The sequence below is a fragment of the Pleurodeles waltl genome, chromosome 1_2 (assembly GCF_031143425.1).
Source record: "Pleurodeles waltl isolate 20211129_DDA chromosome 1_2, aPleWal1.hap1.20221129, whole genome shotgun sequence".
In the NCBI taxonomy this organism is placed as follows: domain Eukaryota; kingdom Metazoa; phylum Chordata; class Amphibia; order Caudata; family Salamandridae; genus Pleurodeles; species Pleurodeles waltl.
This window is the reverse complement of record NC_090437.1, coordinates 491,586,266-491,604,262: the sequence shown is the minus strand read 5'-3', so window position 1 is coordinate 491,604,262 and position 17,997 is coordinate 491,586,266. Positions and strand designations below refer to the sequence as shown.

The 17,997-nt window shown below is 42.3% G+C and overlaps 1 protein-coding gene across 2 annotated transcripts in view; it reads right to left on the bottom strand.

Annotated features, from left to right (window-relative positions):
* Positions 1-17,997, bottom strand: part of PPA2 (inorganic pyrophosphatase 2) — a 344,063-nt gene that overhangs the window by 192,951 nt on the left and 133,115 nt on the right. For both annotated transcript variants that reach the window (XM_069241383.1, XM_069241374.1), the window contains one exon: positions 10,004-10,123. In XM_069241383.1, the coding sequence (XP_069097484.1) occupies positions 10,004-10,123 (120 nt within the window). The remainder of the gene's footprint in view (positions 1-10,003; positions 10,124-17,997) is intronic.

Below are 17,997 nucleotides of genomic sequence, written 5' to 3'. Positions count from 1 at the left end.
ACAGATTAAATTAATTAGATGCTGGGTCGTAACAAATTAAGGTGGAAGACCCTCTTTTTATCTTAAGGCTGTTTCTTCAAGGACTTGCTCAGTGCTCACTCATACTCCAGCAAAACCAATGACTCTTACTGTGTGCTTGCTCAAGGTTCCTCTCAGACTGCTCTGCTACCCAGGCTCAGCATAGCAAGCACCAGTGCTCCTGATCTTGTCTGCCCTGTGGTTGATTGAACTTCTTAAGCTCTCTGATCTGCATTCAGACTTCTGGAGGGTATTCCAAGAGCTGGTTCCATTGTCTCATGACAATTATAGATTTGCTTGAAAGTAACAGGTTGACCCAACAAAATGGCAAATACCACTGACAGTGATTCTTTCAAATCAGCAAGCATGATACCTCAGTGAACTAAATGCCTGCTTTTGCAACACAATGTGTCTCTAACCAGCCCAACTGCCCATTCCCAACATCCACTTCTACTTACACTGTCACAAATACTCTCTCGCCAAATACATCAACAGAAACAACCTTATTAGAATCAATTGCAGATTCAATCTAGTAGACATTTAGCTGTGGAATAGCTCAGATCTGCCCCCACTAGTTTAAATAACATTTAAATGCTTCAGAAATCACCATCACGTTATTTCTATCCCATGTTATTCACTTAAACATTGTCTATCACCCACGAAGACCTAAGAAATTTTCAATAATTTGATCACAGAGTACTGTGAAGTCAGCTAAACGATGCTTGCTAAGCATACCTGTATTGTGTACTTCAACGTTGACTAGAGCAAAACCAAATGCAAATCATTCGCCACCACTGAAAATCTACAGCATCCACACACCCTTCAATAATACTCCACATTTCTACCCACAATAAGTGTAGGGTATCAATTTCACTATTGCAGACCCTTCCGCAATTAGGTGCCAATAGATATCTACTTGTCCCATCACCTTTCCACATTACTCTAATTTCATTATCTAAACTATCAAATTCTCATACCTCGAAATTTTGAATGTGTTCGCTAAAAATGTTGACATTCACCTTACTTAAAGACATCATTCCACTAAAAAGCAATTGATGGACTTGGCCCTCTCTGCAGAGTCATCCCCAAACATTTTTTCTTCACTCTGCTGTTTTCTGAACCCATTTTTGTTGGCTTTTAGGTCTGCACACTTTACCACTGCTAACCAGTGCTATAGTGCTTGTTCTCTCTCCTTTAAACATGGTGAAATTGCCTTTCACCCAACTGGCACATTTAATTTATTTTTAAGTATCTAGTAATGTGGTAGTACAAGGTACCCAGGGCCTGTAAATAAAATGCTACGAGTGGGCTTGCAGCACAGATTGTGCCACCCACTTAAGTAGTTCGATTAAACATGGCTCAAGCCTGCCACTACAGCCTGTGTGTGCAGTTTTAAACTGCCATTTTGACTTGGCAAAATAAACCTTTTCCCAGGCTTAAACCTTCCTTTTAAATTAAATACATACATACAAGTCCCCCTTAGTGTAGGCCCTAAACAATCCGTGGGGTAGTGTGCATGGTTTTAAAAAAGTTGGACATGAACTTTTAAGTTTTACATGTCCTGGTACTGAGAAACTCACAAATTTATTTTTCACTACTGAAAGGTCTACCTCTCCCACACAATAACATTTGGTTACTTAATACATTTAATTAGTGATGACTACCAATTGGCAGCATGTGGGGATATTGAGTTTGGTGTCTAAAGAATTGTACTTTAAAACCACTTTAAATGGTAAAGTCTGATTTTAAGTCACAATTCAAAAAATGCTACTTTTATTAAGTTGCCATTTTTTTTGTCCTAACCATTTGGTGCCTGTAACCTATATCCTGGGTCACATGACTAGGTGTAGTTGGCAGTTGGTCCTTGCGTATATTGCTCTCAGACACAGAGACAAATCAGAATAGGTGTTGGCAGGACGGACCATCTCTGACATGATAGCGGTGCGGAGCGGTCACCTACCCCGCTTGCACATCACAAAGACTCTGCCTCAACACGCTCAAAAAGGGTCTCACTCTAGTCTTTTGTGCACACAGACAAGCTGGGGCCAGGGAAGGGATGATGGAAATTCCATCCACCTCTTGGGTGGAATCCTCTAGAAACGTGTCCTACTTCAAAGCTGACATGGGGTATAAATATGAGACCCTCAGACCCAACTCCTCAGCACACCTCTGGAAATGTGGACAGAAAAGGCTCCAGCAACCTTGAACCTACGACCTGGACTCTGTCTGCTGTAAGTCTTACCCCCCAACTGGTACCATCTCATTCCTGGACCCTTCAAAGTGGGCCTAAAGGTGCTGTGCCAGCCTAGCTGTTGTCTGCACCAAATCGGATGCAAAGTCCTGCCAAGGCTCGCCTCCCAGCCTCATCAGAACCAACGCAAAGTCTCGCCACCTAGCTTCATCAGAAAAGACACAACTCGACACAGGACCTTGTCTGGTATCCCTCGCAGCTCCTCAGAACCGATGCCAGATGACAAGAAGCTTCAGTAAGCAACACCGTGCAGACGGCGCACCAAAGACATAAGGCACTTTGTTCAGCGTGCCCAATGTGGTCCCTGTATCCGACCCACGCTCCATCACAGTTGCTTGAATTTGTGACTTTTTCGTGGTCCTGTGCAAGCATATAACCAGAGCTTGAGCTTTGTCCATTTAAGCACTGTTTTTATCTAAATATTTAAAGTTTGATATCTCTAGTTCTACTGATGGGATTTTGTTGTGTTGGTCTCAAATTATTTATTAAATTTTACTCTATTTTGGTTGTTTTTCTGGTGTTGTTTTTTCACTTAATTACTGTTTGAAGTGCTGCATAAATACTTTACACTCTGCCTGACTGCCTTGTGCCAATCTACCAGAGGGTTGAGCACAGGTTAATTTGGGGTTTGCTTGTGCTTCTCCTCCTCTGCGGCCCTTTTTGGAGATTTTTCACGCAAACCAGGTACGTTGTGCTTGAAAGAGACTTTGTTTGCTTTAAAAAGACTTGACACTTTATATTACTTTTCAGTGATATTTCTACATTTACTTATTGCATCTTTGATCGTTTTGACCTGCAAATATCCAGATAAATATTATATATTTTTCTAAACACTATGTGGTGCATTTTTGAGGTGCTATATGGTGTTATTGTATGATTTATTGCACAAATACTTTACACATTGCCTTCTAAGTTAAGCCTGACTGCTCAGTGCCAAGCTACCAGAGGGTGGGCACAGGATAATTTGAATTGTGTGTGAGTTACCCTGACTAGAGTGAGGGTCCTTTCTTGGACAGGGGGTAACCTGACTGCCAACCAAAGACCCCATTTCTAACACTTATTGATTGCAAACAAAGTACTATTGATATATATGTAAAATACAAATCTATTGAAGTACTTACCTGCAACCTGAATCTTGTGGTTTTTAAAAAAAAATAAAGAAAATATATTTTTGTTTTTTAAAAACCATTGGTCTTGAGTTAAGACATTGAGTATGTGCTTCTTCTATTGTCTGTGTGTTTACAACAGATCCTTTGCACTACACTGTGATAAGCCGAAATGCTCAACCACACAACCACAAAAGAGAGCATTAGTATTATCCACTTTAGTCTCTGTTAAGCCTCTGGGGAACCCCTGGACTCTGTGCACACTAAATCGCACTTTGATATAGTGTAAAAAGAGCCAGCTTCCTACACTCATTCTCACCGAAACCCGGGATGGAGGCTGAAATATCGGAATCATAGCCCGAATATCCCAGACTCGCTGATCGGGAGGATAAGCCCGAAACTGTGCTGTGTCCAGAACAGCTCCGATGAAAGGGAGCGTGTGAGAAGGAGTCAGGTGTGACTTCGTCATGTTTATAATGAACCCTGGCGAATGCAGGAGGTTCGCCGTAGTCTGAAGGTGGTAGATGACTTTCTGGGGCGTGTCTACCTTCAACAGCAAGTCGTTGAAGGAGGGAAAGACTGAAATTCCCGACCTGCACGGATGAGCTGCGACCACTGCCAACACTTTGTTGGTGCTGGTAAGGCTGAAAGGGAGCACAGTAAACTGAAATTACTTGTGAACTACCACGAATCTTAGGTAATTTCTGTGGCCAGGCAAAACAGGGAAATGAAAATAAGCGTCTTGCAAGTCCAACGCCACCATCCAGTCTCCTGGGTCCAAGGCAGACAGGACCTGAGCCAAGGTGAGCATTTTGAACTTCTCTTGACACCACCTGTTGGCATGTAAGAGTACTGCTCAAAGAAAAAAATCTCTGATCCAATCTGACGCCAGAGGAAATTCTAAAGTAAGGAATCTGCAACTAGAAGTCTCTATCAGATAAATTATTACTTAGGCAGCCTACCAGTAAACACCATCATCGCCAAGTTTCAAGGCTTTGAAATGGTCTGAGGTGCCATGATTAATGCATTCATAGTCCATTATTCTTATAGCTGAGGATTGTTAGCAATTGGCATACAATGCAGAGACACCTGCTCTTTAAAAGCAGATTTGGGTGGAGTGCGAAGGGCTACTATTGAAAGCAAGTTAACGCGCCAGAGCCACGACATAACTCCGTTAAAGTAGGATGGAGAGAGAAAATGAAATGAAAAAACTGTAAATCAGAAGGAGAGGTCTTGCAGAGGAAGACTGAGTAGGTACTAAGAACACCACTGCCAGTGAGAATAGACAATATCACAGTGCAGGCAGGATGACTAGAGTCAGAAACACTATCCCTCAGCAGGAGTTTCAACTAACAGACATACTAGTGCTGACACCAGAAAGACACTATGGTCTCAATGAGGAGCCTCACTTGTGATGAAGACCTTTTGAGAAACGGAGACGTATTCAAGCAGAGATGCCTGTAAAGAGGTTCAGAACTATTACACTTAGAGAGTGCCTGTCCACGAAGAGGCTGAAGCAGAAAGGCCACCTGTCAATCCTGTGGTGGTGCACCAGGAGAAAAATCAGCAAAGCAGCTCCACAGGTTGGTTGGGGGACTGTCAAATCATAAAGATTTGAGAGAGAGTATCTTAGCACAGGCAGATTGTTGCAGAATTTTTTTCCTTGTCCAAACTTTGCCAGAGTTTACCACGTAAAATTTGTGTTTGAGAAAAGCCACTCAGCTTGTACAGAATTTTCTCAAATCTTGGAATCCTGATTTGGGTGAAAGCTCCTGCTTGACCTCAAACCAGGATTCGCACAGCAGTCAGGAACCTCCGCTAAGTGTGCTCCCTTCGTACACAAAATGTAAGAACGTTTGCAGCCTTAAAAACTTAGATCCTGCACCGGATTGCTGTCTCAGTATAATGAACTACGTGCAAATTACACATTCCAGGGGTTGTGCACAGGTTTGCCCGGTCAAATCCAGCACAAATTATGCAGGCAAATTGTGAAGATACACTGTTTGTGCATCTCAATATGGACGATACCACCAGCTGAAAGTGTGCTGTCCCTCATGTAGGGGCACACACAGAGAAATAATGCAGAGATACACCACTCAAAATAGTTTCCTAGTGCGTCCTGATTGGGCCTTAAGGATTCATTATATACATTTTGAAATAGTAAAAGACTAACTTGTGCGGCTGAAGGTTACTTATAGATTACTGAATGAGGAGACAGAACTACAGTAAGAAGAACCAGATGTCCACATACAGGCTGTTAACGTGCACTGGGTTCAAAGCAACTGGCATCGGATAAAGTGGCGGAAACAGCAGAGCTGGGGAGATAATTTATCAGGTGGATTGTACAATGCAATGCATTTGCTGTTGTACTTTAATTATGATATAACATAAATGAAACTCATATTTAATAGTTATGGTTAGCTGTACATAGCCATCCGTTATATTTAATCTCAAAGAAAGGATGTTGCATGTGTTTACTTGAATATGGTTCTATAAAACTGAGTACCTACCTGAAAAGTGTCAGTGGAAAAAGAAGAACCTAAGTGAGTGCAACCCTTCAAGCTGAAATGAACAATACTTTAATAATCTGGCTGGAAAATTGTTGTTTTTAATGTTGTGGTAATACATCATCATCATCAATTTACTTTATTCGGTACAAAATCGACCATAAAAGACATTCAATAAATACAAACATACAGATTTCATAGTCATTAAGTTAATAAAAACATTATTGGTACATATTTCGAATTCCAAGAACAGCATATATAAAATTTAACACAGCCTGTATTATATCTACATTTCCCAAGTTATGTAAATAAAAGTAAGCAAGCTGGGTAGTTCTAATACGTTTAGATAAAAATAACGGACGTAAAAACCTTTTTCTTGGGGTATCATAAAAAGTGCAAAAGAGTATAAAGTGCAAGGTGCTTTGGGCTGTCTTTCCATCGCAGCAGCATGTCGGAAGATTCTTGAACCAAGTTCCATGTGAAAGTAATGTAATGCATTCAGGAGTAGCCTAGTAAGTAAGAACCTGTGTCGCTCAAGGCTGATAGAAGTCAAGTACAACATTGGGTGCGATTGCTGTATCTGGTTCCTTGCCTGGGTTCTATCTATAGCCAAAGTCGGCTTCAAATCATTAATTTTCTGCCAATATATTTCCTTTACCTTTTTGATATCCCGTTTTGTCAGAAGGTCCGGCTTAAAAAAGAACTCCCTTAGTCCTAAAAAAAGAAGAGAGGAGTGGACATATCTGAGCCAAGGTATGTCCAATGGTTGTGATAATGAAAGGCAATCCTGTATCACCCATCTACATAAAAAAGCTTCCGGTTTTGACCAAATTGTTACCCAGAGTAATATGGGTTGGAGCTTTATATAGGTGGATATACACCTCAGGCCTACTTCTTCATGGCAGAACGTTATTGAAGTTGATTGCGGGACTGCTAGTAGCCTTCTCAAAAACGTATTTTCTACAGTCTGAAGGCTCGAGCATTCAGCATATCCTCAAACCCCAGCTCCAAATGACGCAATAGAGACACATTTGCTAGAAAAGACAATCATCATCTCTTTTACAGGTTTGTGTCGCAACCTTTTCGCAAATCTAAAAACTGTTTCTATGGCTTTCTGAAATTGTATTGAACGTATATTTACTAAAAAATTCCAATTAAAATCTACATCAATGGGAACCCACAGGTACGTAAAATGTGGGACCTGGAGTATTTCTTCCCCATTCAAAACAATTTTTTTGTTTTTTGCTAACTTTGGCCCAGTCTTCATCACAAATGACTTAGATCTATTAATTTTAAGACCAAGATTTCCCATGAATGCATTAAAAGCATTCAATAAAATCTGAAGACCATTTGGTGTCCTTGAAATGAGTACAGCGTCATCCACATACAATAATACTGGAATTGGGGAGTTATTAATAATTGGCAGATCCTTACCCACTTCGCAAAGAGATCTCTCTAACCCATTTATATAAAGAAGAAAAAGAAAGGAGGCCAGCACAAAACCCTGTCTAACCCCTTTTAATGAAGGGAACTTCTCTGTTAAACCACCCTCCTGAGAGTAGCGAACTCGGGCCGATGTACAAGCATGAAGTCTACTAAGTAGGACAATTATGTCTTTGTTCACCCCCATGTTTAACATGACAGTTTCTCTCCTTTGACTGTATCGAAAGCACAAGACAGGCCCATAAATGCTAAGTGTTCACACCCCTTTTTGACTTTCGTATATTTTTAGACTATAAGAGTCAGGTTGAGTGTTTGTTCTACTGTACCCAACCCAGGTCGAAAACCAAATTGCACTTCTGAAAGACAGTTAGATTCAGTTGCCCAGTTTTCAAACTTATTTAAAATCACTCGACCTAAGATTTTAACCGAACTGTCCAAAAAAGAGATTGGTCGATAGCATAAAGCATCTGCCCTATCCCCCTTCTTGAAAATCGGGACAATAATCGCCTCTCTCCAAGTATCTACTAGTGGGCCTGTCATAACAGATCTCAGAACATTGGTGAGCAATGGCCCCCAAAAATCTGGAAGCGCTTTGTATAAATCAGCCGGAATTTTGTGTGGGCCAGGGGCTTTTTCAGGAGGACAGACTTGTATAGCCTGTTTTACGTCAGCTACACTTATAGTATTACTGAAAGCCACACTGATCGGAGCATTTCCTATTGTCATAAGGCGATTCGTGTCATCTTGTTGAACATTGCTCTCCATTGTAAACGTTTTTCAAAAATAATCCACCCAAGTTTGAGCTGGAATGACAGTGTCCATAGTCATTTCGTGCTTATCATTCAACATTGGAGAATTAACCACTCGCCAAAACGCAATTGTATCTTTGTTTTTACTTGCTTCGATCAGTTCCTCCCAGGCAGACTCGCTTAATTCAGCCTTCCTAATAGCAAGTGCTTCCTTATACCACTTTATGGCAATTTTAATTGCTTGTCGATCTTGAGGGGATGCATTAGTTATTTTCTTTAGATTTTTTAGGGATAGGGTATATGCATGATTGAACCATCTAGGGCCTCGTATTTTATTTGTTCCAGGGCACTGTAATTTTTCAGCCATATGCTTTGTTAAAGAAGAAAAAGCATAGACAATTTCGTGGGGGGGGGGGGGTATCTTCCCTCAAGATTGTCATAACATCTGTCCATTTATTCAGCATTAAATCTTTAAAAAAGCTGTTACTATCTATTTTTCCCCATTTCATTGTAAGACCTTTTCGGGCTGAAAACTTCATATCTGGGTGTCGTTCCTCTATTCTCAAATCGCTCTTTAAACCCAAGTTTGTTTCAATAGTTTAAGGGTTGTGATCACTAATACAGGTTGGCATAAACTGCCCGACAAAGGGGGTTAATTCTCTGGAATAAATAATAAAATCAATAGTGGTGTGAGCATCTCCTCTTATGAACGTCGGTACCCCCTCTGAGACTGGTATAGGAAAAAGCAGAGAGTTAGCTGTTATCACACAATTAAGAGCATTCCCATACGGAGAATGTTTAAAGTGCTGAATGGGACAATCGTTTTCATCGAGGAGCACACAACAGTCTAAATACTCTGATTCACATAAATGAGCATTAAAATCACCAACCCATATTAATCTTAGGTCCTTTTTACTAGTATTCATTGCCTTATATATTGTTGTCTCCAGGTTACCAACCACACTAGTGTCCGAGTTATCAAAGGTATTGTTATAATAATTAATCAGCAATATATCAAATGGGTCAGATATTTTCAAGATTAAGGCCAAGAAGAAAGGGGATGTACCCACAACGCGCACATCCACTCCCTTTGCCATTACTGATACAAAAGTAACCAGACCTCCCTTAGCCCTACCCACGGAGCTCTTAATTGCAGGGACACTATATGTGGTATATCCATTTATGTATGGCGTCTCTGTAAGCCAGGTCTCTTGGCAACAAATAAAAAGTTTTTTTGTCACTAATTTTAGCCAATCATGGTTTCCCATTTTTTATTTTAATCCTGCCACATTCCAATAAATGATCCCAGAAACTGTCATATCATGTATATCATGTATATCAGAGGCTCCCTTAGATTGCAGAAAGGACTGGTGCGGTGTATTTATCTCCGGAGTCCCCTGTAAGGGTGACCCAGTTGCTAATGGTCAGTCTAGCTGCTCTAAGGAAGCCAGGGGCTCAAATCTATTGGACAGCATCAGGGCGGTATCGAGTGGTTTAGAGACACCAAGATGGCTACAATTCTGTTTTCCAGAGTGATTTAAATCAAATGGACGGGACTTGGGTGAAGAGAGAATAAACTTGGATAGTCGATGTACACTTATTGGCCCTGCAGATAATATTATAGATGAAAAGTGGTGATACAAGGCATTGACTATCCAGTTCTTGAGTTAGCCTAAAGTGAAGGATTTTGCTTGCACACTTTGTGTGGACTTTTCCAAGACAAAATCCATTACTGAAAAGCGTGTGATAGCGTTTTGAAAGAGGAATCAATACTTATAAGCACTTTAAGGGTATAAAAGTAGAACATTCAGCTTTACATATTAATTAAGTAACGCTTTCTACAAGTACTCTTATTTGAAGCAATACTATTGCACATCAGAATGGATTTTAAGACCACAACATAAATAATGGTATCCAGACAAAAGTTACCTGAGGGAGCGCCCCATAGTTCCATATATACCCTTTGTGAGGGAATATATTTGCCACATAGCGAAGCTTCCCTTTCTTTGTGTCTTGCTTTATCGGATTTAGAGACTCCTTTGTTGCAATCTAAAAGAACATACACAAAAAAGTAGAGAAAGAGAGGATGTTAATGCATATGTTGCGTTCCTGTCATGAACTTCAGGGACCTGCCGGCATGTACAAGCATCTGCACTGATTAACCAGTGCAATGCATTTTCACTGAATGATCACTGCGATAAAGGTTTTTGCAAAAAAGGACTTACATTTTGCACTAGCTAGTTAGTGTAAATACTGGTGCCAAATTGCTTACTTGCCCAAGCAAAAAATTCTCAGTCAAAAAACCAATGCATGTAATCCGATCCTAGATAGAATGAAACAACGAAAAAAGCACTATCGAAAAAACCCATCAATGAAACTGCAAGATCTGTTCAGAATTATGCTTTTAAGTTCCACTTTATTATTTTACTCCCCTAGTCAATGCATTGTCAAGGGAACACATTGAAGTTTACGGGGATCAGTGAATTTCAGTGAATTTCTTCCAGACGGTGAAAAATGGGTAACATTTTTCCATTAAAAGAAGAATTAGGAGCAGGACTGAGGTTAGGCTGAGAAAAAGCTAACAGGACATGCAGTAAATGAACTGAATACAGATAGTAAGGTAATATAGTCAATGGATTTGTTCAAACAATGCTGCTTTTTAGGTCGAGCCTGCAAGCAACATGCATGTGCTGTTACTTGGTGGCCTAATGTATTAAAAAAATAAAATAATAAAACGGGGCTTTTAACCCGCCCATTACTTACCATTCGTTGGTATCAGTATGACTTATCTTTGCTGCCTTCTAGTTCAGAAATGTGTGCAATGCCATCACTTCCTGGTCTTTGTGCAGAGTATGAACCAAGTACAGATTGATTAGTGTCCATCCGCTGTGATTGAGGTACTATTGAGGTACTATTTATTCACTTTATGTAGCACAAACTCACTCGACTCAAAGGTATTGGAGCACCTTCTATGAGCACCAATTACATTATAGAAGTTCACATTTGTGTGTTTTTTGCCACTGGCAGATTACATGATTTGCCCAGATTCACAGAATGTTGAGCCGATGTAGAGACTAAAACCTGGTTCCCAGATTCTAAAATCAGGAGCTTTAGCCGTAACACCACATCCTCTTTCCACTACAATAAGTGATCCTGTTCCCCACCTGCCATCGCAGAGCCTCATGATGAAGAGAAGGGGAGCACTCCAGGCCCACTGTCTGGGGGACACTAAAGGGAGATGGGCAGATCTCTCAGCACCACCGTTATGTGCTAGTAGAGCTGTTCAGGCTCATCCCTAGCTGTATCACAGTGTCTCAACTCCTCCTTCCTCAGATGGTTGCTATTGAACTACACCTGGGGCTTCTTTATGGTTGGTTTGTTTTAGGGGTGTTTAATAAACCTGGCAGCATCTCCCAAGTGCGGACGTTTTTAGACACACCCAGAAGCAGGGGGGCCCACAATCAGTTGCCGAGGCTCTTCATCCACCTGCAGCGCCAGCACACTGTTTGATCTAGGATCTCTGAGTGAGGTGCGCACCTAATCTGCTCTCCAGGAACTAAGAGACTGGTGGCTGCCAAGATGGAGAAGCAAGACAACCAGAGGAAGTGTTGCTGTGAGAAGAAAAACAGAGTGTATATAGTGAAGTTCGGCTCTGAACTACTATACACACATTTCCTCTTCATTTCTTTCCCTATTATGGTTCATGTCATTGCTATAATTAAAATATACAGTCCAGCAAGATCCATTACATGTTGACAGGTAGCTATTGGAGGATTACCATTAACTGATGGCTAAGGGCCTTAGAGTTTGTCGTATGAAGGATTGTTCCTCCATCATGAAGGAACGTTGTTGTTTGTCAGATTGGTGGATAACCATTCTCCATATATACGGTTTTGCCATCAAGTCTGCCAGCCATCAAGGCACACTGAAGCTCGTCAGCAGTCGTTCCCTTTTCCATCAGCAGTTCAACCTGCCTGTGTTGACAGTCCTATGTTTAGGAACGTTAGTTTGGCAGAACACTGTCCACCACCGTGGTGCCAAACACAAGCCAATGGGACAGACCACAGCAATGGGAGAAAGCAAAATGTGGCAAACGTTCATCAAAATGCATCTGCTGTATATCAATTAATAATTACAGAGTCCCACTGCCACCTCTACAAAATATGCCTTAAGCACAAAACAACCATTTACCATTCTCAAAACAGACCTGTGCTGTTCCACAATAGAAGGGTCTGCCATATACCTATACCTTATGAGCGACGAGTGGTATGTTTCTCTGCAGGGCAATATTGTGCAGCATAAAGCAGAGCACTACCATTTTACAGACCTTGTCAAGAGAGTATATTAAAGCACTGATAGTTTTAGCAAGGCAATACTTTTAGGAGGCAACAATCATGTCCCACAGACTTCCTGGTATGGAAGAAATGTGTTATTTACTTTTAACTTCAGTTTTCTACTGCTGGTAGCTTTCATATAGTCAAATGCTGGACTCATTCCTAGTCTTCTAACAGTGAATCCCTAGTAACTTGATATGGCAATAAACAGTGCTAAAATTACCACAGACCTCAACAACCGTGCTAGTTTGGTAGCACATGCATCTGATTTGAAATAAACCAAACTTCAAACCATGAGGTTGAAGTACTGAGCTCTCCACACCTATTCCCTCTAGAAGCCCCATAGCTCAAAATCCATGCCGCAAGTGTGAGTAGTAGATATACCAGAACTCAGCCTCTGACTGGGGGGGGAGGAAGATTCACCTGTGAATATCGACAGACACCAATGCTGGAGAACTGGCAATACAGATAAGCAACTCATTACTTCTCCAGCATTGGATCTTTCATATATTCACATGCTTACTTTATAATAGTAGCAGAACATTGTTAGATTTTTTTATTTTACCACATCAACAGGGAAGCCAACATATTAATGAAAATGCACAAGTATCACTTCTAGAAACTGCATGAGGCCAGCATAGTATGTCTGTTGTGACATTATTTTCCCTTCCGCAACAGTATCTTGAAATGATCCATTTGAACATACGTATAATGCCATGAATTTAACAAGTGGTGAGACTGTAGTTGGAATAATATCTGAAATAAGTTCTGTTTTCAACATGTTTTTCAAGGCCAATATTGTGCTGTAGTCATATCTGTATTTCGTAATTATGCGCCTTTCTTGCACAGTATGGAGATCAAGAAGGATATTGTATGTTGTAGTATCTATGTGTCTGAGCACATGGAATCCTGTGTTTGTTGTTTAACCCCTAGGGTGCCTTGGACGAGGTGGTCTTGTCCCAGCACACGGTTCCCGTGTGCCTGGGACGAGACCACCTCGTCCTGCACCGGGCCCACGGGGGAAGCACTAGCGCTCCCCTGTGGACCCCCCACCCACACCCCCCGTCAGGGATGAAAGGGGAAACGTTTCCCCTTTCACCCGTGACCCCCCCGATCCCCTTGTGACGTCTGATGACGTCAGCACGCAATTGCTTAGCATTTCTCTTCCGCTCGGGAGGAGGGGGGTGGGAGGGACATCGGAAGAAAGGAAAAGCTTTTCCTTTCTTCCGATGTCATTCTGAGCATTTCTGCTGCCCGATCGAGATGCAATCGGGCAGCAGAAATGCCCACTAGACACCAGGGAATTTCTATTTTTTTTAAATTTACATAAGGGGAGCGGCCCCTTGGGCAAGGATCGCTCCCTAGGGGGGCAAATAATTTGTAGGTAATTTCTGCCACCCCTGGGGGCAGATCGGCCTATAATAATTAGGCCGATCTGCCCCCAGGGGGGCAGAAATGCCCACTAGACACCAGGGGATTTTATTTATTTTCTTTTATGTGCAGGGAGCGACCCCTTAGGCAAGGGTAGCTCCCTGGGGGGCCAAATTGTGCTTAGGCCATTTCTGCCCCCCCGGGGGCAGATCGGCCTATTATAATTAGGCCGATCTGCCCCCAGGGAAGGCAGAAATGCAAACTAGCCACAAGGGATTTTTGTTTCTTTGTGTTTTGTGAGAAAGGGAGCAGCCCCTTGGGCAAGGGTCGCTTCCTGGGGGGCAAATAATTTTTAGGTCATTTCTGCCACACCTGGAGGCAGATCGGCCTAATATAATTAGGCCGATCTGCCTCCAGGCGGGTCAGAAACCTCTAGTCACCAGGGATATATTTATATTTTTATTTACTTTATGTTTTTATGTATGGGTAGTGACCCCTTAGGCAAGGGTCGCTCCCCTGGGGTGCAAATTGTATGTAGGACATTTCTGCCCCCCTTGGGGGGGGGCAGAAACCACTAGAAACCAGTGATTGGTGTGTGTGTATGTGTGTGTTTTATTTGGGGGGGCAGCCCCTTGGGCAAGGGTTGCTCCGCATGGGGACACATTACTGTTGGCCATATCTGACTGGCCTATTTTTGGAAGGCCCATCTGCCCCCAAGGGGGGCAGAAAGCTCACCAGAGACCGGGGAAGATTTTTTTTTCAAAATGAGAGGGTTGGGTTATGGCCATACCCCCACCCCAAATAAATGGGGCCAAAGTTGTTCTGCCCACCACTGGGCAGATGGGGCAATTACCCCGATCCACACCCCGGGGGCAGAAAGTCTACTAGATGCCATGAAATGAAAAAAAACAAAACAAAATAGTGGGGTGGTGACTACCAACCAGTATGAGCCTGGTTATGCCCTCACCCGAACTGAAGGGGCTAACAGTCATTCAGCTCTCCCCGCACACTAAAGCATCTTATCCCATGGCAAGCAAGAGGACATTTGATTTTTTTGGTTTTTGTTTTACATTTGGGCCATGAGAGCTTGGTAACTCTCAAAATCATCCCACTTGGAATGGTGAGGGCTGCACTTTTTTTTACTTTGGGACGCTGCCATGTAGAAAAATCCACAAGACCTAGACACATCTGAAAGCTAAACATCTAGTTGATTCCAGGGTGGTGTGCTTCACATGCACCCCGCACCATTTCCTTACTCACAATGCCCTGCAAACCTGCAACTTTGCTGGAAAGCACACATTTTTCCCACATTTTTGTGATGGAACCTTCCGGAATCTGCAGGAATCCACAAAATTCCTACCACCCAGGATTGTCTCATCTATACTGATAAAATTTCTGCTGCACTTGTCAGACTAAAAATGCTTTGTTTCAAACTGCCCTTTTGGACCCACTGTGGTCCCCCCTCAATTTCAACGTGTTTTTGGCTCTTCCCTGTCACAAACACTTGGCCCACCTACACAAGTGAGGTATCATTTTTACCGGGAGACTAAGGGGAACGTTGGGTGGTAGGAAATTTGTCCCGGTGTGGTGATCCCACACAGAAATGTGGGAAAATGTGTTTTTTTAGCTAAATTTGAGGTTTGCTGAGGATTCTGGGTAAGAAAACATTAGGGGATCCACGCAAGTCACACCTCCCTTAAATCCCTCGGGTGTCTAGTTTTCAGAAATGTCTGGGTTTGGTAGGTTTCCCTAGATGGCTGCTGAGCCCAGGACCAAAAACGCAGGTGCCCCCCGCAAAAACAGGTAGTTTTCTATTTGATCATTTTGATATGTCCACTTTGTGTTTTGGGGCATTTCCTGTCCCGGGCACTAGGCCTACCCACACAAGTGAGGTACCATTTTTATCGGGAGACTTGGGGGAACACTGGCTGGAAGGAAAGTTGTGGCTCCTCTCAGATTCTAGAACTTCCTGTAACCGAAATGTGGGGAAAAAGTATTTTTTTAGCCACATTTTGAGATTTGCAAAGGATTCTGGGTAACAGAACCTGGTGAGAGCCCCAGAACTCACCCCATCTTGAATTCCCCTAGGTCTCTAGTTTTAGAAAATGCACAGGTTTGGTAGGTTTCCCTAGGTGCCGGCTGAGCTAGAGGCCAAAATCCACTTTGCAAAAAACGCCTCTGTTTTCTTTGGGAAAATTTGATGTGTCCAAGTTGAGTTTTGGGGCACTTCCTGTCGCGGGCGCTAGGCCTACCCACACAAGTGAGGTACCATTTTTATCGGGAGACTTGGGGGAACATAGAATAGCAAAACAAGTGTTATTGCCCCCTTGTCTTTCTCTACATTTTTTCCTTCCAAATATAAGTCAGTGTGTAAAAAAGACATCTATTTTAGAAATGCCCCGTAATTCACATGCTAGTATGGGCACCCCAGAATTCAGAGATGTGCAAATAACCACTCAACACCTTATCTGGTGCCCATTTTGGAAATACAAAGGTTTTCTTGATACCTATTTTTCACTCTTTATATTTCATCAAATGAATTGCTGTATACCCGGTATAGAATGAAAACCCACTGCAAGGTGCAGCTCATTTATTGGCTCTGGGTACCTAGGGTTCTTGATGAACCTATAAGCCCTATATATACCCGCAACCAGAAGAGTCCAGCAGACGTAACGGTATATTGCTTTCAAAAATCTGACATTGCAGGAAAAAGTTACAGAGTAAAACGTAGAGAAAAATGGCAGTTTTTTTCACCTCAATTTCAATATTTTTTTATTTCAGTTGTTATTTTCTGTAGGAAACCCTTGTAGGATCTACACAAATTACCCATTGCTGAATTCAGAATTGTGTCTACTTTTCAGAAATGTTTAGGTTTCTGGGATCCAGCATTGGTTTCACACCCATTTCTGTCACTGACTGGAAGGAGGCTGAAAGCACAAAAAAATCGTAAAAATGGGGTATGTCTCGGTAAAATGCCAAAATTGTGTTGAATAATTTGGTTTTCTGATTCAAGTCTGCCTGTTCCTGAAAACTGGGAAGCTGGTGATGTTAGCACTGCAAACCCTTTGTTGATGCCAATTTCAGGGGAAAAAAACACAAGCCTTCTTCTGCAGCCCGTTTTTCCAATTTTTGGAAAAAAAACCACGACATTTTTACTGTATTTTGGCTAATTTCTTGGTCTCCTTCAGGGGAACCCACAAAGTCTGGGGACCTCTAGAATCCCTAGGATGTTGGAAAAAAAGGACGCAAATTTGACGAGGGTAGCTTATGTGGACAAAAGGTTATGAGGGCCTACGCGTGCCCTGCAACAAATAGCCAAAAAAAGGCCTGGCACCTGAGGGGGAAAAGGCCTGGCAGCGAAGGGGTTAAGGTTCCATCTGGAATGTTTTTCAAAGGACGCAGCAGTTGGTGCTTTACACACAGAGGAGCTGCTAGTGGCACACGTGTAATCTGAATAAACTCACATTTAGAACATACTTGAAGTTTCCTGTGATTTTGTAGGCCACGACATACTTTTGGCGACGAGGATGGGATGCAAACATAAACCCTTGAAGAGGCTGAGGTTAAGGCAGTGATCTCCCAACGGCAGTTAAGATCGTCGCCATGGCCAGAGGAAAAGACGATCAGTAGTACAACTCAGGGCACGCATGTTAATTGATTTAACTGTATGCCTTAGTACAGTAACCCACTTTGTACTTGCTGATCGAGAGTAGAGGCATTGAGGAAGGAGCGATGTCATCGCGAGCAGCGCCACTGAGGGAGGAGCGTCATTATCGCGGGCAGCGGCAGTGCTAATGGTTTTTCCTCTGTGTCAAAGAGGTGTGGAATGAACATTTGCACCTGCACCATTGCTTTCTTGAAGAGCCAATGCTTTTTCCACTGTGTCAGAGGAAAGCGTGGCAGTAGCAGTGTGGGGGAGAATGAGTGACGTACATTGTCATTGTTTCCCTTGATGGCTAACTGCCTCTTCTCAGTTAGAACCAGAGGAGGGCGACGCTTGCCACACAGGAGCCAAGGTTGCTTTGGAGGTTACGCAGCCACATGCAGGCTGAATGCTGAATGATGCACACATATTTTGCCTTCGAATTATTAACCCTATTATTCCAACAGTGATGTACACACCATTAGACAACAACTGTTGCACACATATATTTCACTAGGTGTTGCAGATTGGGAGCACGTGTTCAGTAGGGTGTGTTAGCAATTTTCTGAATTGAA